General features: G+C 47.3%; 1 protein-coding gene across 4 annotated transcripts in view; it reads right to left on the reverse strand.

The window, feature by feature from the left end:
* The window catches only part of ELAVL1 (ELAV like RNA binding protein 1), a 46,079-nt gene extending 21,363 nt beyond the window's left edge, over nt 1–24,716 (reverse strand). For 2 of the 4 annotated variants that reach the window (XM_075444291.1, XM_075444288.1), the window contains exons 1-2: nt 24,623–24,716; nt 12,258–12,441 (exon numbers count right to left, since the gene is read on the reverse strand). In XM_075444291.1, coding sequence (XP_075300406.1) covers nt 12,258–12,429 — 172 coding nt within the window. In that variant the 5' untranslated portion in view covers nt 12,430–12,441; nt 24,623–24,716. Of the gene's footprint in view, nt 1–12,257; nt 12,442–18,223; nt 18,516–18,583; nt 18,981–24,622 lie in introns of those variants that run through there. The other 2 variants (XM_075444290.1, XM_075444289.1) reach the window with 2 other exon arrangements.
* Between the last annotated feature and the right edge of the window lie 1,882 nt (nt 24,717–26,598).

Raw genomic sequence — 26,598 nt, forward strand, 5'->3', positions numbered from 1 at the left:
AAGCAAGGAAACAAGTTATCTGCTTTACCATGATGTTAAGAGCCTGCTAGAAATCTATCGTGCAAAAGAAGGCAGCACTGTGACAGTTTTCAAACTATTTTAGTGGGTAATAATTTAAAAACCTTTAAAACACTTTAAAAAGTTTGGATATCCATAAATGCAAATCTACTTGAGACAAAGACTAAAAAAAAGAAACAAGGAGGTCCTTATCTGGCTGAACAGCTAACAGTGTGACCATCAAACCTAGCTTTAAGCAAACCACGACACTCCTTCAGCAGAAAGAATCTCATTCTGTTCCCAAGCTCAAAAGCCCTTTCATGAAAGCGGGCACTCATTCTCTTCCTGTGCATCACTTGGTTTTCTGTCCGTGTCCCTGCTTCCAGCTCCCCGAGACGCATCGCTTCAGCTACCAGCTCGTTTCTCACTCCCCTCCCGCTGCTCACGGATGACCCGGGGTTCCCTGGGGAGCCCAGCACGAGACCAGAGCTAGTCCCTGTTCTCCACTTCACTGCAGACTAGCTGGCCTCCCTGCATGCAGCTAGCACAGATTCTCCCCATCCTATCCTTCTCGAGAAACCAGGAGACGGGTTTAAATTTAGGTTATGTCAGAGCATGTTCGTATGAGGGCATTTTAGATTAGAATTTGTTTTCTGAACTGAGAAACAGTGTTTTAAGATTACATTTTAAAAGCCAAAGTAAATAACACAGAAGGATGGAACAGATCTCCCCGAACATCACTCAGGGGAGGATGCGGCATCTTGGAAAGAGAGTTGTGTTTGGTTTTTTTTGTGTGCTTGGCTTCACAAAGCTCACGGTGAGTGAGAACCGGGCAGCTTCAACACGTACGAATGTATCAAGAACCACCACGTCCAACCACCAGACACAAACCTGCTGAAAAAGCAGAACGCAAAGCGGTGACTCCGTAGTTTCAGAGGATGAGAACAGATTACAAGTGCTCAGATCTGCCTTGTGTGGGCTTTCTTCCGTACAGTTACACCACCGCGTAGCTGGGGATACTTCACCACCCCAACCCTGAGAAAAACGCAGGCACCCTCGCATCAAACCTCCCAAGAAAGGGCTGTGCCAATGCAGACGTGCGGCAAGGTAGGACTGGCAGCGCGAGCGATCCGGAGGCCATATTCTAACCCCCGAGACGAGTCAACGCCATGCACACAGCATCTGTTGCTTCCCAGCACCCTCACAGGCAGGAAAACAAGCAGATGTGTCAGCAGAGCAGCCCGGCGAAGGAGGGCACCCATGGCAGAGGTCCAGCGCCGCAGGCAGCGTGCGGGAGATGGAAGAAGCCACAGCCGACAAAAGGAAGAACTCGGAAACACTGTCCACTCAGCCTCAGGAAAGCCAGAGCTTGACAGGAATGCAAACAAACAAAATAACATCAAGGGCAACAAGAAAAGCTCCTGCTGCTGTCTCAGCAGTACAGGGCTGGAAAAGGACAACGTGGGCCAGCGGCTCAGTAGGGTGCGTGGTTTGGAGAGTGCGGTACACGCCGCCATCTTGCCTCACTCTTCATGACAAAGTCTAACAGGCCTCTGAACTTCACAAAAGGGTTCAGGGAGAAGGACCAGCGGATGGAGATCAAGTCAGGGACTGACCAGTCACGAGAACTTCAATATCTCAAGGGTGGGTGTCAGGAGGACGGGGCCAGACTCTGTTCAGTGGTGCCCAGCGACAGGACAAGGGCCAACGGGCACCAACTGAAGCAGAGGAAGCTCCAGCTGAACCCGAGGAAGAACTTCTTCCCTCTGAGGGTGACGGAGCCCTGGCCCAGGCTGCCCAGGGAGGCTGTGGAGTCTCCTTCTCTGGAGATATTCCAGCCCCGCCTGGACACGGTGCTGTGCAGCTGCTCTGGGTGACCCTGCTTGGGCAGGGGGTTGGGCTGGGGGATCCCCAGAGGGCCCTGCCAGCCCCTGCCATGCTGGGATTCTGTGAAGTCCGTGGGACGAGACACTCTCTTTCTAAGGTGCTGAGACACCAGGCTCATGTCCTGGGCAAAACTGCTGTCATCTTCGAATTGTTGTGAAAATTGGAAGTGGTCCCCAACAACTGCAGAAAGGCAAATGCCACATCTGTCTTCAAAAAGAGACCAAGAAAAACCCCCCAAACCCACACACACTCCGCGTGTACGCCTGCAACAAGCAGAGCTTTGCAGGGAACTATCCTGGGACCTGCTGTCTAACTTTCTACCCATGATCTGGAGGAGGTGATGGAAGTGCGATCTCACCAAGACTGGGGATGACACCAGGCTGGGAGGAACCTGTCAACACACTGGAGGGCAGGACTGCCACCCAGAGGGACCCAAACACGCTGGAGGAATGGCCCTACAGGCACCCTACGAACAAAGTCCTGATAGTGGGAGGGAAGAAACCCCAGCAACACCACAGGCTGGGCTGGAGAGCAGCTCTGGGGAAAAGGAGCTGGCAGTCAGCGGATGGAGCAAGGCGAGCGTGAGCAGGACGACAGAGCAGGTTAACAGCATCCCGCACCGTGCTGACAGAAGTACATCCAGGAGACAGAAGGAACAGATCATCCCCCTTTACTAAGCCCTCGCCAGACAACACACAGAACACCGCATCCGATTTTGAATGTCCCCCAAAACGGGAAAGACGTTGCTAAACTGGAGTGAGCTCAGCGAAGGGCCACCAGGATGCTCAGGGGACTGGAGAGCGTGGAGGTTTACAAGACCAGATGGGATAAAGTCCCGAGTAACCTGGCCTGCCCTCAGAGCCGATGCTGCTCTGAGCGGGAGGCCAGACCAGTGCCCTTAAACCTGTACCCTCCTACCATCCCAAGCACAGCAGTTACCGGGAAGAAAATTAACTCTGTCCCAGCCGAAACCAGGACAAGTTCCGAAGTCTGGAATTACCAAAACTGCTACATGGCTAGCAATACAGACTGCCAGTTTTCAGTGGCCTCGTTATTCTGTCACACGTTTTTGGAAGCACTCACTCTCGCAGTCTATTTTTAATTGAGTGTTAACTCGTTTCTGTAGGTTTCCACTAGTTTTCTTCTGTCATTTTTTGTCCACTGGTCTCAGGAGATAGTGCTGGTTTCTAGCTCCTCCTTACATCCTTCAGCCTAATGTTAGATCTGCTCCACATCGTAACTGTTAACCACTTTTTCACTTTAATATTGTAAATGACAACTTCAGAACCTGACGTGTTCTACATGCACTGCTTGGCTCGACTTTGAATCACAGAATCATAGGTCGGAAAAGACCTCCAAGATCATCAAGTCCAGCCCTCACCCCAACACCCCCATGCCTGCTAAACCATGTCCTGAAGTGCAGTATCTACACATTTTTTGAACACCTCCAGGGATGGGGACTCCCCCACTGCCCTGGACAGCCTGGTCCAATGCCTGACCACTATTTCAGTGAAGAAATTTTTCCTAATATCCAATCTAAACCTCCCCTGATGCAACTTGAAGCCATTGCCTCTCGTCCTGTCACTGGTTCTTGGCCACCCGGACACACTGCTGGCTCATGGGCAGCCGGCTCTCCACCAGCACCCCCAGGGCCTTTTCTGCCGGGCAGCTCTCCGGCCTCTCTGCCCCAAGGCTGGAGCGTTGCGTGGGGTTGTGGTGACCCAGGTGCAGGACCCAGCACTCGGCCTTGTTGAACCTCACACAGCTGGCCTCGGCCCATCGATCCAGTCTGTTTGGAGACAAGCAGTTGCTTTTTGTTACCCTCTTTGCAGTTTCTGTTTGCATACCACAAAGTCTCCTTACAAAAACGGAAAAGAAAGCAGCTTCTTCAAGGACTTTTGTCAAAATATATTTTTGGATGTGAACAAACATCCCAAGTATTTAACCACCGATCTTCAAAACTAACCGTAGAAAGGCATGATTTTCCATTTCAAGTTTATGCTGATCAAACCCTACCATCACAACACAGAAGTGATTCTATTTATTACTAGTCTAACACACAGCTCACAGAATATTTTTGAAAATACAGGGAACACCCTCTACACTCCTTCCTTCGCTAAACAAAGATGAGGCATCTCAGCCCCTCTGAAAACACAGGGATCTGAAGCCGAAAGCCATAGCACAAACCAAAGCTCTTCTCCTGACCCAAGCCACCAGTCGCCCTTCCTCAGCATCATCCTCGCCGCGGGCTTTGCCAGTGACGCCGAGAAGCTGCTTTGCTGCTCTGAAACACACCCGTTCCTTCCCCCTTACACCATGGTGACCACAGCAAGCCCCAGTAAACTAGAAAACGTGCTGCTTGGCACAGAACCAGGTAGGCCTAGTACAGGGCCCGAATCCTAAAAATCACTTTCACTTTGTCTCCCTCAAATGCTACAGTATTTTATACAGATTTTAGAAAACAGAAGCAAGATTTTTCTTTTTTTTTGTCTGAATAACTTCTTGAAGCTGTAATTATTCATTCCAAATCATTTTTTTACAGTTCTGCTGTACGACACTACACCAAGAATCACTGCACCATGCTCCACTTACACTTTAACCATACCCTCCAGAGTATAAACCGAAAAGTTCAGGTTTCTATTTAAGCATTTCCATGATATTTGTCCTTTAACTGCGTCTATGGTCAGTGTCTGTCCAACATCCACAGTCACTGAATTCAGCTTTATTACAGTTTCTGTGACCAAGACACAGATTGCTATCTGAGCTAATTCCTGCTTCTGCTTAAGACTTCAAACCAGCATGTCTTACTGAGAAGACTTTTGATGGCAACAGAAAGGAACTAGAAAGGAAACAAAGAAAATAATATCTAGTTTTACCGATGATGATTTCCAAATGCAGAATGTGTCCCCACTCCTCCATTTGGCTTTATAAAGCAGGACACAAGCCACTCTGTTCCATGGCCAAAGGATGAAGACTCTCCTTTACTGAAGTTTTAAGGGCATAATCACATTTAACAGGTTTGAAAAGCCTGACTGTAAAACAACTCAGGAAAACACTACGAATCACAAATAAAGCGGCCTCTCCTCCATTCACAAAATAAACAGCATTTGCCTTGAGACGAAGACGACTACAAGCAATTCAAACAGAGTACTTCAGAAAAAATGTCAAAAGGGACAAAGCTAACCTGGTATAAGCATGTTCTTTACCCTGGCTCAGAGACAGCTTCCAAGGATCTCACTATCTCCACAATACTTTTACTGTGTATGGTAGATTTTTTTAGAGTGACAGCTTTAAATCCTGAAAACAAAAGGTTTACTATTTTTAGTAATTCATTTCATTTAATGAAGCCCTTTCGCACACTTCTAATTTCTACATGTTTTCTTTATATTTTTTCCTTTCTCTCATTTCCAGAACATTTTTCTACTGAGATTTCATTTAAGTTGCTCCAGGGCTCTTTTTCCAGACGAACTACCAGCATCCTAGATGCTGTGAAGCGAAAAGGATTTGTGAAGTGCACACAGAAAACACCAGGCCCAAAATTGCCCATGAATACCACAGGCTGATTTCTTGAGGAAGGCTTTGGGAGGAAAATGCCTTGCCCACTTGCTGTAAGACCTCATTTCTTTAAACTTTCGGACAGATTTTGTTAATCTGTGGTTGAAACAGAAATCTGACTACTCAAGATGCTGAGGGCTGAAAAATCCACTCCCCCCACCCCCTCAGGAAGACACTTCAAGCTTTCAAATAACAACACTTTTTTGGCTGCAAACATTACAATGCAAAACCTCAGCAAGTGTTCCGAGGCAACACAATCATAGGTTCAGCTGAACTGCATCATTATTCTGCAGAAACATCCCGCTTCTCCCTCGGAAGAGAATGAAAGTATTCTAACAACACGGGGAACAATAACTCCCACCACAAACATGCTGAGAAATTCAATTAGAGTACAGCTGAGGATTTTGCTACATGGCTCATTTTTAGGGCTTGAGGGGGGAAAAAGCAGTCAGATAAAGCGAAGATGTCAGCTTTTGTAAAGCAGAGTACTTCATGCAACGGCTAGTACAACTGTGCTGGCCTTTTCGACTTTATGTGCCTATGTATCATGAGGAGGGACACGAGGCGTGAACACATTTAACCCTCTTAATGCCTCCAGATCGAGCGGAAGGATCCCCACAACCCCGGAACAGCAGGAAGTCATCCTCCGCTGTGCCAGCCCTGCCCTGAAGCTTCCAGAGGACACTGCCGAGGTCCCTCCGATGGGCAGCACACCCACCTGCTGTACCAGCCGCTCCTCCCAGCCCGCTATCAGCTGCCAACACGCTGAGGGTGCAACCTGCCCCATCATCCACGTCATCAACGCAAATTTTAAACAGAAATGGCCCTGATATTGAACCTTTGGGTACTTCACTAGTGACTGGCCTTCACCTGGACTTTGTGCTGCTGGTCACCAACCTCTGAGCTTAGTTTTCAACCCAGCCGTGGGTCTTTCACTCGGTGACACAGGTCCTCCAGTAGCACTCGCCTCCTGCAGCGATAAGCACACGTCTCTATCCAGCCTGAGTGCGAGAGCCCAGGCACTCCCTGCAGCGCTGCACTCTCTTCTTCGGTCAAGGCCTGTGATGTTACAGGGCTGGCTGCTGCAACCACTGCTGGAGTCCATGCAGCATGTCACCACCATTCCCAAGTGCGTACAGGCTGGACGCAACATAGCCCATGGTCCCCCTCTGCACTGCTATGTCTGCTTGCAGTGCCCTGGGAGCTATGCTCTAGGCTAGACTGTTCTATAGCCCTGTCCTAAACAATAGCTAAAAAGATGCTTGACCCTCCCTAACCAGGGGTCAGCTGGAATAAAACCTCCAACCCCCCTTTGACCCGGTACACCTGACACTGCTCCGAGCTCCTTGCTAGTCCTGCAGCTATCCCTTCCTGGCAGCACCACGCACTCCAGTTCCTCACAGGGTTCTTGGAAGTCCATCAACAATCCCAGAAGTTCCCACAACCTTTAGACGCGGGGCCCAGGAACTGCTGCACCAGCTGCTGCTTCTGCCAGCTGTGCTCTGTACCCACTTCAAGAACCCAAGCAACCTTAAGTGTGTTCCCACACCCTTGGCCAAACTCAGTTATTACATCTGAGGTAGCTTCTGCGGCCAACCTTATGCGAAGGGAAATTAAGTGAAGCTGGCAAAGCTAGCAGGGTGTAAACATTTTCAGGATTTGGCCCATGTGTCTGCAAACCATTTGCACTTTGCATGAAGTTAACCATTGTTGCTAGGCATTCTTGAATGAACGTTTAAAGAAACTGCACACGACCAAATGTGATTAAAAAGCTAGAAAAAAAATCCAGGGGTAAATGATCTGTTCCTATCACATAGCTCACAGCAAAACTGCATAAGCAATTTTGTGGTTGTTTTCCACGCAAAAGGAAACAATTTCAGCCAAAGAGAAAACTTAAATACTTTCCACAGAACAAGAACACTTAAGAATTCTAGACTGGAGTGCCCTGCACTAGTGAAATGAGTGGAGCGCTGCCCGGCCATGAGAGCTAGAGAGCTGCTTACCGCCTTTCAGCCTCCCAGAGTGGTGCAATAAAATCCTCCTTCTCTTTTTGCTTTAAAAGCTTACAAGGGCACAGCCATTCATTTCTTTTTCAGCTGCATAATTTCTGTGAAAGCCTTTTAGAGAAGATATCATGAAAAGACAGGGAAAAGCTGCCGATGCATATTGATTCCCGAGGAATTCCAACCATCTAGAAGTGATTTCTTTCCGGTCCTGTAAGCAACGTGCCACGTGCACACCTGCAGTGCAAGTGAGCCGTAACGACAGGGTTTTTCAACAAAGACCCCAGATTTTTGCACACAACCTTAGCAAGTCACCCCAAAATGTTCATTCTGCTCCACATTTTTCAGCAACAGTGGAGTGGTACCACTGTCCCTGACAGCTGCTGATCAAGGAGTTCAACGTTAGCAAGCTCCACCACAGCTCAAACCGACATGAGTCAATGCCGGCAGTCGAGAGGAAGCCCACTGTCTCCTTTCAGTGTCTGCACAGAGATCCCTGTATTTTGGTAGTCGACTTCGGTGCAGTCCGAAGGATCATATCCTAGATTTCCTAGAGTGGAAAGTCATGAGCATCACAGGGATACCTTATTCCCTGCTCAAGCAGTACAGAAGGTGCGAGGGAGGGACCAAGAACCCTCAAGAAGCTGGATGCCTCCCTACCCCAATCAACTGCCATCAGACAGAACATTTTCACAGAGAGGTGCACACAGCAAACCTGTCACCAGGTACTCAGAGCAGGGCTACAGGTGTCAGGAGCAACGAACAGATCCCACAGCTATCCGAGATCGTAACCACACGGGATAAGTTTAACCCAACCTTTTCGGAGCTTTAAGACAGTCAGGTTCGAAAGCACCAACACTTCAGCAGGAAAAAGGGAAGACACAGAAACTAAATCCAACTTACGCACATGGCAGACTAACTCGCAGCTTTAGCGTTTGGTCCAGATGGACTAACAGTCTGCGCACACCCGCATGAACAGCAGACTCAAGACAACCAGTTTCTCTCCAAAAATTTACAGCTATTGATTAGAAGCATCCGCATTGTGTGCAGACACCCTGCCATAACGAGTCCTCTGCATCTGTGCTGCACGAAATTCAGCAAGACCTGAGTGGCACAAAAGCCTGGATTCCTGCATCAACAGATACTGAAGGAGGAAAAATGCTGTAAAAACGTTCCCCTGTAAGAGGAGTCCAACAGAGCAGACTGGCTGGAAACCCGGACCCCAGAATCTGCATGTCCTAGCAAAGTCAGGCACCCCCAACAGAAAAGATGGTACAAGACTTGTTTCTTCCCTTGAATCATCTATGGTGGGAAGCAGTGGCTCCAAGAAGAGAGGACATTCAACACTACACACATTGCTGGGTAGGAAATCAGTACAGAGCACAAGCTGGCACCACTGCATCCGAGTCCAGTGCTAGAGGGCTACACTCTAATCAGTGCAGACAGCTCCGACAAACCTCAGGACATTTTCTTGCTCTCAGCCTCATGAGCCAGAGCCCCAAGAAGAGAGGATTTCATCAACTGAGGTGGGTCAACAGCTACTCACAAGCCTCAGCAATTACCACAAAAGGCCAGAAGATGCAACAGTGAAAAGTTACATCTTGGACTTGACACAGTGCCATCCTATCTTGGGACGTGACCTTCTAATGTTTCCCCAGGGCTCAAAGCCCCGAGGTAGGGCTAGTGCCAGTCTTCAGATCTGACAGAAAGAACAATACCCAATACGAGTGCTATAGTTCTCTTCTGAAAATCCTGGAGGTACAAGACATGCTCGCCATAAATACAAGTACAGCTAACAACAGAGCAACAATCCAGTATTTGCCCACCGACCCCAAGTACCGATTCACTCATCACAAGTTAAGTACTTCCAGACATAGCTTTGCTTAGGGATGCAATAGGCAAATTGGAGAATGAAGAGACCAGCACCCTATCTTTCCAGTATGATCAGGAAGAGCTGAAGGAGCACTGCACCCTGTCTAATATTCACCTACTATGCACAAGCTTCTCATTACAGTTACTGCAAAAAAACAAAAAGAAGTTATCACATCTCAAACTACAAAACAAATGCATAGTCACACTTTTACCAACTGCTAGAATCCCCGTGTACACATTCATAGTAACGAATATAAACTGGCACTATGTTTAAACATACACACTATCTATAAACTGACACTATAGTTTGCTGCTACAGTCAGCTTCCTATAGCATTCATCAGTAACAAACTAAAGGATAAGTAGCCTCGTGGCTTCAAAGAGTTTCTGTAAATTTGATAAACACCATCTAAAACATGGAACATAAGACTGTTCAGTACCATGCTGTATTTGAAACAAAACACAACAACATACAGGCTTTGATCATAATGAAATACTTTATTCCAAACAAAACAAAACTTCGGCTTTCAAATCGATTCTTGAATCAAAGTAATCGGTCTCCAGAAAGCTAAGGCTAGTTCAATAAGTCATTAAAAACTTCATTCCAGGCAGAAGACATTTTCTGCCCTACATGCTTCATTAACAGAGAATTAATGGAGACAAAAATACACAGTCACTGTTTTATGAAAAATAAGCATTATCAAACATTGTTTCTAACCCTGCAAACACAGTCAATAAAGACAAAATGCTTTGATTTAACAGAATGTCACAGGGGCACCAAAGCTGTGATTTCATTGAAGAGAACTAGACTGATCCAAAATGTCTAATTCCAACAAAAAAAAGAGGTTACCTCCCCCCTGTCCAGGCCACTGTATCTTACATACCACTACTAGGACTTCTCTGACCTCGCAGAACCCAAGGTCAGGGTGCTAAGCAGGTTCTTCTGCAGCTCTAGTTTCCTGCTACTCTGCCGCGGGGGCAGAAAAACGCAAGCCCAACTCTGCCACAAGACTCTTCTTGGGGCAGCCAAACACCAGATCTGCTCGGAGCAGCGCTTTACAACACAGAAATCTTAATGCAAATGTGAAGGGGCAGAAAGAAAAGCAAAAGGGAGGAAAAGTGGGACTTTTTAGAAGGTTCCAGAAGAAGCCAGTTCTTAGTCACTGATATTCCATAACTATCAGTGAGCACGGAGAAAACCGGGAATTGCTCCTAATGGTGTTGCAAGTGACTGAAAAATTCAGTAGCAAAATTAAGCAGTTTGACACCAATATAGCCATGCAGAACTAAACACCTGCGATTACTTTAAAGTGAAGTGAGCATTTTGTCCACAGGCACTCAAGGACTCTATGCTACACTAACAGGAATTTTACTTTTGATTCTTCAGAGGGTGATTCAGAAAAACCTGAACCACACAAGCGTATGTTTTGCACTTTAAACTACCCAGCACTGTCAAGTTCCAAGTTAAAGTTAACCAGACTTTATCAGAGTATTCAATGCTACAGGGAACAGTGTGAAGCAGACTCTCAGACTTCAGGTAATGACGTGCCTTGCTTCTCATTTAAAATATCCTTACCCCCCGCACAGATGATGTGGTGCTCGTTACAAGGCATGGCTCAGCCGTGACATTTGACGAATGGCTTGCTACCGTCAAACAACTGCAAAAGCAGCCTCCAACGCAAGCGCAACCCTCTACTCCTAAGCATCTCAAGCCGTATGACAACACCCAAGCTGAATAATCAGCTACCAAAATATGCAAAGAAATCAGTACTTTATGTAACTATTTCATGACGATTTTTCATATACATTCTGTAAGTACAGATTTAGATAGACAGCTATCACGTGAAACTTCATCTGAAAGAAATCAGGAAAACGAAAGACATGGAAATCAGAGAAGCCATTCTGAAAGTAAATTCCAAAGTATTTAATTACTCAGTTCTCTTGTCTATTCTCAAGCATATATGATAAAGTACTGAAGTCCGCGAAGATAACATCCAAAGAATTCTCATGTGTTCCATCAGCTTTCGTGCAGTTTTTACAGACAGTGAAGTAGTTTCAGATCTGCTTCGTTATGGATTAGATAACGATCTAAGTCAGTACTGCTAGATTCCGAAATACAAGATTGAGTGTGCGCAGCAAAAATTCCACAAGGCAATTGTCTGCAAGCTGAGAACAAACAAGCATGCATAGCTACTGAACAGCACAATTACTTTTATTTACAGCAACAACCATGTTCTACCACTAAATCCAAGCTTCCATGAATTCTGAACAAGAATAACCAGAATTTGTAAATGAAGATATTTAACTATGCAAGAATTAAAACATCTTCACAGAGCAGATAAAAAGCTCCTACAACTAAACAGATATGGCTTATGGAACCAGTTGCCCTACCAGGATTTGTTTGTTTTCAAGGAAACATTAAGTTTCACAAATCTGAACAATTAACTCCTCTCATTTTCTTACAGCCACTACTAACAATGCTATTCAAAGAACTTACAAGTTAAGTTCCTGAAGAGTGGTAAGGCCTACAACCATTTAGACGCATGTCATACCTTTATTTTACTGATCAAAATCACATCAAGAGGTTTGTTTGCATATTCAGAACTCTGGTAGAATCAAAAACGCTCAGACTGTAGGAAGAACAAATAAGCTGGTGATCGAAGTCAAACTTGTTTTAGACATTTCTACTGATGTTCAAATGTAGGAACTGTACTTCTTGGAATTCTTAACCATATATAAAATAGCCATTAATTGAGCCTTAGGCATTCTATCTTCCTAATAGTCAATATTTAGTCTTAGTATTACTGCAGTTATATGCATATTATTCAATAGTTTGATTACACACACACAAATACTCAATATTTCTACATTAAATTGCATTCTATTAAGTATTTGCTTGAGCAGTCTACCACAAAGTAAAAATTTCTTATATACTAGATTATACCTGCAACTTTGTCCCGAATAAGTTTTGCAGATTCAACTTCGCCAATACTGCTAAATAGACTCCGTAACTCATCTTGCGTCATGTTCTGAGGGAGGTAGTTCACAATTAAATTTGTTCTACCAATATCATCCCTGCAATCTTCAGCCATGTGATCTTCATAACCATTAGACATTTTATAATATATCTGAAAAAAAAAAAAAATCCCAAATAAGTTTTAGATATTTGCATTTCAATAAGCCAAACTTCCTGCACTTGAAATAAGTTTGAATGCTCATTTTCAAAAACTGAGAACAAGTGTTTCAGCTATGCATTTTTTCCACTCACAAAGCAAAACATTATTTGTTGAAAATTCCAGAACAATTCACTCTTTCAAACTAACAGGCATGGCATTTCACAAAACTATGTACCATTAAAGAGCTCTTAAGGGGTTAGGTGTTTTTTTTTTTTTACGTTAACAAAAAGCATCAAGACAGATTCCGTACACATTCCTGTAAGCACCAACCCATTCCCAGCACCAGAGAAGCAGCAGGTTCCCCACGTCCAAGCACTGCATTAACCCCAATCAAAACGGCCACTCCAAGCTTATGCCCAGAACTCCTGAAGACAGAAAGAGGAGCCAGACCTGCCAGACCCAGTTCACTGTTCCACCTGGGGACTATTCATCCTCTAAATGTTCTCTCCTTTACACGTCACTCATCCTGCATCTGCAGGCCCTGTTAGTGTTCAGTGGTTGCCTCTGGTGACTGCTTAACTGCATAAACGCAACAGATTAACCTGTACCGCAGCACTAACTTTGCTGCATATTGAGTACTCGTTGAGTTTCTATTTTTGCACTTTTTTAAAGAAAGTCTTGAGGAAAACATCCAGAAATTCCACCCCATGCAGACACTCTCTGCTTTCGACAGCCATCAGCAGCAACTGAACCCTGCCGTTTCAGCTCCCGAGGACATCCACACCTCACACACCAGACCCAAGCCGCTCTTCCCTCATGGCCTGCCAGAACAGTAGGTTTTAAAGAGCTTTTACAACTTTGAAATTGTCAAAATCAATCAATCGATTTAGGATACCTAAACCCTATGTCAGCGACAGAAGAAGGAGGTCTAGTAGACTCCAGCAGCCCAGACTGGCATGTTCCTTCTGGAAAACACCCCCACCAGCAACCTAATTTCTTGTTCAGTTCCAGGCTCTGGTTCTCAAGTTTGCCACTGCAGATTTGTTCAGCCTCTCAGCCCGAGAGCGCTCAACATCTCTAGCTCCAAAACAACACAGTTTTGTTTACCAGCTCTTTAAACCAGCTGTGAAGCACAAAGAATTAACAGAAAAGCTGCTAAAACCCTGAAGTTAATTCGTGGCCTCCTGATGCTCGGTTCAGCACTCCTCCTCTTGCCACCATTTGTGCATTTTCCCACAGAACCCAACACTCCAGCCTGTTAGCAGCATCCAGACGTGTCAACTTACACCGTAAAGTTGCAAGGAAGTTTAAGTATGAATGTGTTTCCAGTTCAGACTCCACCAGTAAGGAGCATTAGAACAAACACTTATTTTTGGATGAAATTCAGGCAGACTTGCAACTCTAACTCCCTCCTGAAAGCTTAGTGTAAACCTTCCAAGTTCAACATGAAATCTGCTTCTCGCTGAATCCCTCAGTGCCACCACAGAAGAATTAATTACCACAGGGTCAAAGATGAACTTTGTGTTTACTTTAATAGAACATTTGGTCAATACACTCATTTGGCCAAAAGAATAACACAAGATGCTGGACATCAGCAACTACTATTAAAAAACTCCTCTAGCTGCAGTTTGCTTGAGAACTAAGCGTATCTTCTGGGTATCGCTAGCACAGCGCTAGTCTTGCCTGAGGGGATAACCAATCCGAGCAGAATTAGAGCAGTTGTAGATGTTATTGCTTCTCAGTGCCCAGTAAAACACCAGGTCAGGTGCTCAGAGGATGCAAAAGCTTCTACGTCATCTCAGTCCTGAGTGAGCCAGCAAGCCTTACAGTACCGTGGAGTTAACACTGGTGACGCCTGCCAATTTATTTTTGCATTAAGATCACCGAATCATAGAATGGTTTGGGTTGGAAGGGACCTTAAAGATCATCCAGTTCCAACCCCCCTGCCATCAGCAGGGACTCCTTCCACCAGCCCAGGGTGCTCCCAGCCCCGTCCAACCTGGCCTTGAGCACTGCCAGGGAGGGGGCAGCCACAGCTCCTCTGGGCAGCCTGGGCCAGGGCCTCACCACCCTCATGGGGAAGAATTTCTTCCTAATATCTCATCTCAATCTGCCCTCTTTTAGTTTAGAGCCGTTCCCCCTCGTCCTGTCACTACACACCCCTGTGAAAAGCCCCTCTCCATCCTTCCTGTCGGCCCCTCCAGGCACTGGCAGCTGCTCTGAGGTCACCCCGGAGCCTTCTCTTCTCCAGGCTGAGCAGCCCCAGCTCCCTCAGCCTGTCCTTGTAGGAGAGGTGCTCCAGCCCTCGGATCATCTGCGTGGCCTCCTCTGGACCTGCTCCAACACCTCCATGTCCTTCTTGTGTTGAGGGCTCCAGAGCTGGACGCAGGACTCCAGGTGGGGTCTCATGAGAGCAGGGTAAAGGGGCAGAATCCCCTCCCTCGCCCGCTGCCCACGCTGCTGGGGATGCAGCCCAGGGGACGCTCGGCTTTCTGGGCTGCCAGCGCACATTGCCGGGTCGTGTTGAGCTTCTCATCCACCAGTACCCCCAAGTCCTTCTCCTCAGGGCTGCTCTCGAGCCACTCTCCACCCAGGCTGTACACATGCAGGACCCTGCACTTGGCCTTGTTGAACTTCATGCGGTTCACACAGGCCCACCTCTGCAGCCTGTCCAGGTCCTGCTTCCCAAATAAGGTGATTTTGAGTTACAACCATTACTACCACAAGACAACTACGTAGCATCAAGTAACAGGTTTTTGTGAAGCTACAGACCCTGCTGCCCTCCACGCTAAGGGCCTGAGCAGCAATGGTACCTGGCTTCATTGTACGGACCAGGATGTGCTAACGGATGAGCCTCTCCGAGGACTGCACCACTACTGACAACTGAAGTTGAATAATGGAAGAAGTCAGGAACAGCAACTAGAAATCCTGAGTCTGGAAAGGGAACGTTGCCTGCAGGTAGAGGCTTTCAGTCCCTTCACCAGCAGCTATCGTTAAGTCAGGTTTGGCATTGATTTCACCCCTTCTTGAGAAGGTCAGATCTTTTTAAATGGCACTAACAGAGCACACCATTTTAGAATGAACCGTGACTAGACTTACGTTAATTTGAGATTTAGCACAGTACAGATATAAACTGAATCTTTTTTTTTTAATATGTGTTGCAGAATTAACAGCTGCCAGCTTATAGAAGGAGGGTCTTGCTCCCCCTCACCCACTGATTAGCCTCCTACCCCCACTTCAGTGTTTCAAGCGTCAACACGAGCAAGCCCCAGCACCCTTCTGCCCGATGGATAACCCCTTTGTACCATAAATGCAATGGAAAGCTACACCAGGAGGGAAGCGTTTTTTGTTGTGTCAGCAATTTTAATTTGCTTTCCTTGAGGCAAGATAAGCACCAGAGCTAATGCCAGAGGATAGCAGAGCAAGAGAAGTTGCAAAGCTAGAAGCAGGGGAAGAGACTCCCCTCACCGGATAATTTTCATCTGCCAGGCTGCCTCTGTTGTACTGTGAAATTATGTCATTAAACACACGTTTCCTCCCAGCTCTGCCAGGGCTGCCCGAGCACAGCCTCAGAAAAGTTTTCTGTTCTGCTAAACGACACTCAAGCAGCTGAAGCTTCTTTGTCCAACATATCTGAGCTATAAAACCAGATGACTTCTGTTTTCAAAATTGTTTTAATGGAAGGCAACTGTGCTTGCCTTCGTCCTGTACAAAATGCAGCCCTACACACTTAACACACCCAGATGCTGCAGTATGGAGGGTGTACAGTATGATCATAGTGTTTAGTAAGAAAGAAGAAACAATGAGATTTTTCCAACTATACAAAAGTTCAAGTTTCCTTCACTTTAACCAAATTTGCCCCAGACACAATACAAATCCTTCCTGCTGCCATGATTCTCCTCCTGCTAAGTTTAAGAAGTAGCTATATATTTTAGCGCTTTCCAAAAACAAAAACTTAAAAAAAATAATCTGCTTTCCTTATCCTCCAAGGTACGTATCTGCTGCCTAAAAAGGAGGCACCACCGCTAGATACTAAGCACAGCCAACTCCCCAGCACAGAATGACAAGCTACCAGACCTGTCTATACCTGGCGCTAGGCAAAATTGACAGGAGTTTGGCAAGTGGCTATCAACCTTAAATCATTTTACCACAGCCTCTAATCTCGCTGCCTGCAATCCTCACCATCTGTATCTCCCCATGCTAAACAAGGAGCGCCTAGGGCATTGTTGATTCAGAAGCAATTAGAATCGTGAAGGAAGTCTTCCATCTGCTTTCCTCCAGACATGAGGAAAAAATAAATAGATTTAGCAAGCCCTCGCATAAAGGCCCGGGAACAAAGCATGCAGAAGCAATAAAGGCACAGCAGAGAAGAGGAAAAGGAGCAGAGTGCTCATAAGGAAGACGCTCCTCTCTTCCTAATCTTTCACCAAGCACTTACACAATCTACGCAAGACTAACACTTTCTGGCCGTCCTGGAAGTTAGTGGGAAACCACTTCCTCCGCCGGTGGGGAACAGTTCTCATGCTGGTAAGAATAAAACAGGCCCTGACAAACTGCTAGTCTTTGCATGTTGAAAAGAATTCCAAAACAAAAGGCAGTATAAAATGGTCAATATGGATGAAATGAGAAATGCTACATAAAAAAGCAGGATTTCATACTGCTCTTGCTGAAATACATTGAGGGAATCTCCTGATCTTTCTTTGCCAAAGAGGAAACAATCAAATGACATCAGTCAATATTCCAGACACGAGAACCAGGCCCAGAAACTAACTTGGATCTATAACTTCATCAACTGACGTTTGTCAATCCATGTTGACATAAATCAGAAGTCTGAACGCACTTCTATCCTCAGCGGACAGCTCAAGGATGGAAAGCAGGCCCAACAGCTCCGTTTGGGAAGGCTGCCTGTAACGAGGCTGGTTTGGCACTTTGCAGCCTTTCCAAAAAAGGCCTTCGATTCTATGTCCCAAAAAAAGGAAATTTTAAGACTAAGTTCCAGTGCACTGCAGTTCCTAAAATCAGATTTTTTTTTAAATAACCAAACCCTGCAACATCTTGTCTTAAGAGGCAGCCTTCTTTTCCTTCCTTGCGTAAGATGCCCTCAAACTCTGGAGGCCAAGGATGCAGAGAGCAACCAATGAGAACTACACGCACTGTGCCCGAATCGTCCATTAATTCTGCAGGTGCTCAAATTCCCATAGCCCAACACTTTACTCCTTCAAATATTGCTCATTCACCAACAGCCAGGTCTGTATGGAAAAGTTCTCCATGGTATTTTTTTCCAGAAATGTCGCACTGACCATGACAATCAGCTTCTCAAAGGTGCACAAGATCCCAGAAGGTTTAAAAGAAAAATGACACAAATGGTTCTGGCAACAGACCAATAAAAGCATTTTCCAGATGAGACTCAGCATCTCCATCCAGAATCCTAGGAGACAGCGCTACTAAGTCTTTTATTGCAAGATGTTTGCTAAGAAGGAACACCTGTACGAATCTGAGAAGATAATCTGAAACAGGAATGCTGGCAAGAAAGATAACGGTTTGTCTTCCAGATCAGGCAAGAGGCTTCGTGTACCTTCACCTTCTTCACAGGTCTGCAAAAGCACTAGACCACTACTGGGATCACAAACTTGAATGCAGACACCTACACCAATGATGATGTGGGCATTTTAGCTACTGCAGAACTTAACCCAGGAGATTCTTCCAGGAGCAATGAGCTCTGTGCTCCTTCATGTCAGCAATTAGCATCTTCATTAAAATCCAGGCAGCAGTTCGCATCACTCCAGCAACCGACCTGGTCTCACTCACGCAATGCCGTTCTCCAGACAGTGAAAGCCGGGCAGCGCTGCGGGCGCGCAGCTGAGCGCCAGCACCAGCTGTGCTCAACACAAGGCTGTCAGAGCCACCGCAACCACACTGCTCGTCTCCGCTGTCAGAAGCACACAGACTACGCCAGTGTCTGACACTGGGCCAAAGAGCCAGATGAACGCATGACAGTTCCGGGGCACAGAGCTTGCGGCACCTTCACTGGAACGCTGGGAATGGGCCACGCTGAGCACGGCGTGGTTCTCAAAGCACAGCAGAACCGAGGCTGCTGAGGCAGGTTATTGACCCAACACCTCAGCCTTTCTTTGCAAGTGCAAGTTTGCATCACCTGGGGCACACTATGCAGGAAGCGCTTCAGGAGACAAGTGTCACAGAGACCCTGAACTGATGAAGTCTCCTTGTCAGGGTTAATACTGGTGAAAGCAGAGGGATCCTCCACTGAACAAGTGACGTTAGCAGAGTTCTGCTGGTGAGCTGTCTTGATCAACTAGGACTTCAGTCTCGAGGGTTTATTCCTAAATACACTGACCACAAGAATCTCGATGGGGTCCTTCAGGTAAAACTTCAGGCCTATACAAAGAAGAAACCTTCTCCTGCCTCTTCAGCACATGGTATTTGCTGACATGTCATCGTCCGTCCCCCCCCCCACATGTAATGGTTGACTCAGAGGCAAACGACAAATTTGGCTATCTGTCTCGGACACCATTCCATTTTGAAGCTGCTGAGCAGTCTTCCGTGGAGATCACACCTGAAATAGAACAAAAAGGACACTACTACGTCAAGGGAAGCGCCAAACCAATGCACACAGCTGCAAAAGGCAGATGCAGAGGTGCTGAGATGTCCAGGTTTGAACACATGCCAAAAGCCATGCCACACGCCAACAAAAAGGCCTGAAGGGCCTGCAAAGAGCCTCCACTAGTTTAAACCGCTTCAGGAAAACAGTTTTCAAGAATGATCCAACACAGGATTGCCATGCAAAAACAAAACAGCCAGCTATCAAGACAGGATTGAGAAGTTAGAGTTTAATCAAGATATAGCAGGGACAGAGACAGGGGGGAGGGAACAAGTTTTCTTCTCAGAAATCACTGTAAGGAACAGAATATGCTTCACCTTAGAAGTCACACCAGCAGAAGAACCTCCACTAGGCCTACATGCCTCCCAGAAAAAAGAAAAAAGTTTCCCAGTACTCCACAGCCAGAATACATCTCTATTTCTTAATCCAGACCCCTCTACTTTACGTATGCCACAGATTCTGTCCCCATAATCTCCAAGAAAACCCCTTTTATTCCTTATGAAAATTCCTTTCATGTCCCCAGCAGCTCTCCCCACTGCTCCCACAAGCACAGACCTCTCTGAACATCCACACAGACTGCAGGTCAATGACAGTACAGCGTGAGACCCCTCGCTGTTTGACTCATGCTGCATTCACACAATATCGCTTCAAATAGCAGAGGATTTTAATCTTGACCAAACACCAAAAGCCAACTGGAGGGAGGAGGGGAAGGGGAAATTACAAAATGCAGATTCTCTCTTCAGTTCAAGAATAACATTAATGCAGCATATGACAGGAAATAAACATTACATTTAACATAAAAGTTTATCCTAGCATGTACACGCACAGTATAGGTCACACAGTTCAAAACCTCAACTCAGATTCGAGCTGCATGCTTAAGGCTTTCAACAGAAAGCCTGAAATATCCATGTATACTTGCAAAGGCAGGTGATAACGCCTAAATTTTCCTTATGGATAAAAATAATTTAGATACGAAGTAGTGTGCCTGTGTTCGAGAGACACCTGACGCCGTTTCCAAAAAGCAAGTCCATGACCACAAAGGAAGACTCTTGATCTCACCTCTTCTTGCTTAGGCTGATGGGCAGCTGCTGTATCTCATGGGCATGAATCTTAGGTTCCTCTGGAACAGCCATCTTACTGAACTTTGAAGCACGGCACTTGGGTACGTACAAAAACTTAACGGCAGAAAGCGAGGCATCACAGATTCCTTCCCCCAAACTGTACTGTCACCCTGTTTCTCTTGTTCCTGTCCCACAGCAATCACTAAGGGCGGCATTGTCTCCTGCGTAGCTGCCTCACCCAAATGCCTCTCCCCTGCAGCCGCACTATTTTAAATCAGCCAACAGGAGAAATTTAAATTCAATATTCAGTTTTATTCATTTGGCATTTTTCCTCTCCACCATGACCAAGAATGAAACCAACTCCGTCTACTGAACATGCTAATGAAGGTCACTTGGAAAAAAAGTTTGTCTTTATACAGGAAGATCCTTTTACACTGAAACCCGAGTGTTAAGCCACATAAGTTGCTTAACTTGTACATGTATGTTCCTTCCACACTAATGTGCAAGTTCTGCTTGTAAATCTGGTAACCAAATAGATCCTTTCTGCTTGCCCGCCCTTCCGATTTTTCAGAGTTTATAGATCTCATATTTTTATTCATTCCTCTCCCGCTTCACAAACCCGGAATGAAGGCACTGCCCTTTTTCTCCTTAGCTTGACTGAATCTTAAATTGATTCCAACATTTTTGTCAGTTCCGACAATAAAAGGATCTCTGCACCAGAAGTGGCTATTACTAAAATCTCCTACTGCACTTCAACAAACTTTATTTCCACATCCTAAATCAATGATTTCTAGTACAACTTATTTTAAGCTGAGGGGTTGGCTTTTTTGTTGTTGTTTTATAACATTAGGCATAAACTTAGTTTTAAGGGTATTATTAATCCAACAAATCTCAGCTGTCATAATTTTAATATTCTAACAAAGTAGTTTTACATATTCTTTAACAAATCTGATTTGTCTAAATAGCTTTTAAATGCTTCTCTCAGTTGTTCTTATTCCTCTCCATATAACAAAATCAACAGGGTAAATGTTTTTGTTAATGCTTATATTGTTGTTCAGAGACAGAAGTATTTGAGGCCAAAAAATAAACTGCATTCTTCGGAGGAATGACCTCATTTTACCATCATTCTGATGAACTATACTCAACTCACGGGAACAAAATTAATTATAGTTAGGATGCTGTCAGAAATCAGATGCAGACTGGCCACAATTACCATTCACTGCTGCTTTAAAACAAAGGGGAGGATCGGGGCCTCCCGACAGCATCTCTGCTTGACAGGTACGAAGAAGGGCCAACTGGAAACTACGCAGCTAAGATACCAACATCTGCAGCTAGATCTGAGACTTCCCTGTCTCTCACGGTTAATAGTTAGCCTTGGCAGAGACAGCAGGCTACAGAGCTCTGCTCAGAGCTTCACATCAACACCTTCCACAGTTGTGTCGTCCCTGGGTCAACAATGCTGACAGTTAACACAAGGGAGGTCTCCAGCAGAGAAGGGACAGCTGGACAACTTTATGCAGCTGAGCCTCTCACCTTCTGCACTGGTACTTTAAAAAGGACAGGTTTATAATAAACAGATGCAAAAAAAGAAAGAGGTTACTACCTTCTGTGTTCTAGACAGTGTCAGACTGTCCAGCAATAGCCGCTGGCGATTCTTTCACCTACAAAAAACATCTGGAGAAAAGAAGGGTGCTGTGAGGGAACAGCTCCTTCCCTATGCTCAGGACACTTGCAGTAGGTGAGAAGAAGTGGACATAAGAACTACGGATTCCAGACACATTCTGACAACAGCTGCCCCACACACCAATCCACCCTTGGATTAGCAGCAGGTACTTCCACTTTGATGGGACAGGAAGGCAAGTGAAGTAACGAGAGAAGGAGACAGCATTCAACTCATTCACCAGCAGACAACAAGCAGATGGAAATCCATCTCCGAAGGCTTGATGAGACACCACAGCTTGCTACTGCACTCCTACAAGGAGGCCATGGGAACAGTCGATGAGAGGAAAATTATACTTCATGCTTACTATGGAACTGCTGCTAATATTTAAAAACAAATAGTCAGCAAAACCAAGCACGTGAAGAACGTCTCTGTCTTCTCAGCATGGTTTACTTCCACACTACTCCCCTCCAAAAAAAAGGCAAAACAAAAGAAGCTTAAAATCTATTTTTGCATATATCACCTACATATAAAAAGATTGTATAACCAAATGGATCATTTAGGCCAGCAGTCTGAAGCTTGCAGGTGCCTAGAGAACAGAACTGCGCATCAAAAAAGTGCTCTGACCAATTTCCAACAGAAGGCAAAATTTAACATCTCATTTGCTGAACTATGCCACTCTTCCTAAATGCTAAAAAGCAGTGGGCATCTCCTGCAGCTGCCTCCTGTGCTTTTTCTAAAGTACTTGGAAGCGCAAGAAGAACTGCCTCTCTAAACATCTTTTTGAAGTCTGCAAATATAGCAAACTTGAGCTTTCTGTAACTGAAAGTCTACCACCTTCACAGGTAGCTTATCCACAAGGCAAGCAGTCAGTGCAACATCTAACCACGTTTTACTGTAACCAGTCCACAGAGGGCTCATAACAAATAAGCTAGAAACAAGACAGAGACCAAAGCTTCAGGAAAGAAAGCAGGCTGGCACAACCGCTTAAATAAATAGATTCTGAAAGTAAAATGGCATGCCTCGGACAGGTCAACACAAGGAAGGTTTTACTGCAGAAGAAAAAAGTGGAAACATGCAAGAACCAGCAAACAGCAAACAGAGTGCTTTAATCCGGAGCACAGAGCACATTTCATGGTAAGATACTGTCAGCACCAGGCAGTGGCCACATTCAGCAGACATGATTAAGAACAATGCTATACACAATATTAATATTTCCACTTAGACTGTGCTTACTACTACTGCTGTTTCCACAAACCTGACACTGCGTAACACAACTCACAGAGGAAAGGACTCTAACGACATTTATCTGGTGCTGCAGAGCCACCCACATCAGGGCTAAATAACTAAGGCTAAAAACTCACTATACAATATATCTAACAACAACGCCAAACTTCAGATGTTCCTGTTCATACTCAAACCAAGGGAAGAGCCTACTGCGAGTGCAGGTTGTAGTTCTGTAGCTCAGGACTGCTGAACACTTTAAATCATGAGACCACAAACTCATTTGCATCATTATACAAATACAGTTAGACTGCTTCAGAACAAAAACTAGGCCAGTCACAGAGTAAGGCAACACGCTGCATAGACTTACAAGCTCAGGAATCTAGACTTTATTATCTATCAGACAACACAGACATAACCCAAGAGCCAACAGAAATCTAAGAAATCATATCAACCACATGGGCTTGATAAAGCGTATGAAACCTATGCACCAGTTTTAAAGAGAGATACACAAGTCAGAGAACTCTGCCCACACAGATCTGGAAAGAAAAGTGGTTAAAACATGAGTACTGGGGAACAGCAGGCTTGTAAAGAGCTAAGAGCTGAGCTATACGAGCAGCCAACAGCCACATTCAGGGCATAAAAGGAAAAACAAACAGAAATACAGAGACCGCAAAAAGCGATCAAACGTCAGCGACAACCACCAGCATTAAGGAAGGGAACAAATCCCTACTCTTCCCATTTCTTTCCTCCTTTACTTTCCACAGATGCCTCATTAAGTGGTTCACAGGCTCCCAGCGCAAGTCCTTCACGCAACAAAACACGCTTCCCTTCCCAGCAAGTCTCGGGCGCGAGCCTCTGCCCAACGGACAACGCTCCTCCAGCGCCCAGCATCACAGAACACGGCACCTCCACACCACTACTCCCCTTTCTCCGGGCCACCCTGCAGCCGTCCCTCTCACCCACGGCCTCCCACCGACCGGCCCCTCTTCCAATCACTGAAAAAGGGTAAGCGCTCCATTCGAGAAGCCTCCCACGAGTCCTAACAATACCGGGCCGCCACTTCAGTTACGGTTTCCTCCGGCCAAAAGCACCGAGGCACGGCACTGCTTCACCCTGTCCCCAGCAGGCCCAAACCAGCACCACTATCGGGGTGCATTGCCCGCGCCGGCAAGCCCACCCTCAGACGCTGCCACTCTTCCCGGGGTGGGAGATTTAAACGCCGGGGCCGTGGGGGCACAGGCGAAATAACCACGCAAGGCACCGACGCCAAGCGGCGGCAGCGAGGCCCCGCGGTACGGCGCGGACCCAAGGCCGCGCATCTGCCACCCGGCGCCGGCCCCAGGCAGCGAGACCCACGGCCTCGGGTCCCTCCGCCGCCGCCCGTGCCCCATCGGCCTCACGCAGGCCCTGACCGCCCGCAGGCCGCGGCCCCCGCCCGCCGCCCCGGGCCCGCGCTGCTCCGCCGGCCGGCCCCTCCCCCCGCAGGCCCCGGCTCCCCCCAGCGGGCCCAGGCCGCGGCCCCGCTGGCGCGGCCCTCGCCCCCGCTCCGGCCGAGCGGGAGCCGCCGGGGGAGGGGAAAGGGGCTCGGCGGACGCGGCCCCGCAGCCCGCGGCGGCCCGGCCTCACCTGTCGCCGGCTCGGCACGGCCTGGGCAGCGGGAGGCTAACGGCTCCGCAGCGCGCACAACAAGCCGCTCGCAGCGCCGCCGGCCACGCCCCCGCCCCGCCCGCCGAGCCCCGTTGGCTGCCGCGCGCACGTGTCCCCCGCCCCGTTGGCCCGGCGGCCCGTCCGTCAAGCGCCGGCCGGGGGCGGCCTCTGTCGCGGCGCGCCGGCGGGAGGGGCCCTGCGCGTGCGGCGCCGGCGGCCTGGCGCCGGGAACCGGGGTGCGCGCGCTGGCCGCAGGCCCGCCGCTTCCGCCCGAGCGCGCGCGGCGGGGGGGCCGGGGGCAGCCCCAGGGGCAGCGGGGCCCGCACCCCCCCCCCCCCCCTCCCCGCGGCGGGCCCCAGGGGAGCTCCCGGGGACGCGGCTGGCGGGGGGCGCGGAGCCTGAGCGGCTCCAGCGGGACGGGTGAGGGCTGGGAGCCCCGGTGCTCCCCCGGGCGCGGCCTGCTCCGCGGGGGCCTGCTGCAGGCCTGGGAAGGAGCCGGGGGGAGGACGTGGGTCTGGGGTCCGGTGCGCCCGGTGCTCCCGTCCGTCCCTGCGGCGCTGGCCGAAGGAGAAGCAGGACGGCTCCTTCCAGACGGTGGAAGATGTCGCAGGACAGCCCCGGGCCCGGGGGGACGTGGTCGGTGCCTCCCGCCAGCTGAAGCCTGCTCCTTCCAGGCGGGTCCGGCGCCGGCCGCAGCTCGGGCAAACGGGGGAGCCTCCCTGAGCAGCAATCCAGAGGAATGAACGCTTGGGACCGGTGATGAGATTAAATTGTTCCTGGGCGAACGAGAAGCAAGTGATGATCTGAGGAGAAGCTGCGGCGGTCAGCGCTTCGCTGTGCTCAGAGAAGTCCTTCTGCAGTGACCTTAAGGACCTGCTGGTCAAGAGTTGTCCCTCTGCCCACTGCCAGCAACTGTGTGGTGGCCAAGGGCATCCCTTTATCTCTGAACCTATTTCCACTGCGCGGGAGGAGTCTGTGAATGTACGCTTGCACTATTCTGCAGGAAACGTGTCTTTTTGTCATTAACACAGTATTCTGCAAGGATGCTCATGGCACAAAGCAGCAGGTTTAGTGTCTGACGTAAGCTTGCAAGACTTGTCAGTCCTGCATACCTGTCAAGGCACTCGGCTTCAGCCAAAAATTCAGAATATTGCTGCCTTAAAATGGGTGATGTTATTTTTCATTCACAGGCAGCTCATAATTTGGGTTTTACTTAGCTGAGTAACATAACTGAAAATCAAATTAATGCACCTTTGTCTAGACTTGGAACAGTGAGATCTCACCCAAAGGACAGGAACTTGCAATATATCAGCAAAACCATATATAGGAGTATGCTTTCTTTGCCATTTCCTTGCACATGTGTGTGGAAATACTGCACCTAGTAATAATTACACTGGAATGTACAGAAAATCACACAACAAAAATACAAATACCTTCACCTATCTTGATGTGGCCTCTGGCAAGGCCTTGTATAGTAAATTCCCAACATTGTTACACTGATGGTATCTGGTTTATCTGCCCCAAAACCCTTTTCAGAAACCCCTTCAAGTGGTCCTGGGGCCCTTATGTATGGGCTCCTGATCTTCTCCACATTATGAGCAGGAACAGCCCAGTTTCTGCCACAGTCCGAAGGGCACGATATCAAAGAAAATGTAATGGTCAGCATCGTTAAATGAAGAGTCCATCAAAGAGGTTAACGATGAAGAGAGAACATTGCCCTTTTCTGTTTTTCTTTATCATAGCTTTCAGTGCCAGATGGGGAATCCTCACATGTAAACTCCAAGCCTGACAGGTCTGGAAATATCCTTCAAGGCCTCATAAAAGATGTTTGTGCATCTGTTATTTGCTCATGCTGCTATGTGTGCCAGCCACAATATCACAATTTTGTCATTCACATCAATGGCAGCTTTCTGTTACTGCGAGTGTTGTTATTTTCCTTGTACCATTCAGGTTTT

This window comes from Opisthocomus hoazin, chromosome 27 (assembly GCF_030867145.1).
Source record: "Opisthocomus hoazin isolate bOpiHoa1 chromosome 27, bOpiHoa1.hap1, whole genome shotgun sequence".
NCBI lineage: Eukaryota > Metazoa > Chordata > Aves > Opisthocomiformes > Opisthocomidae > Opisthocomus > Opisthocomus hoazin.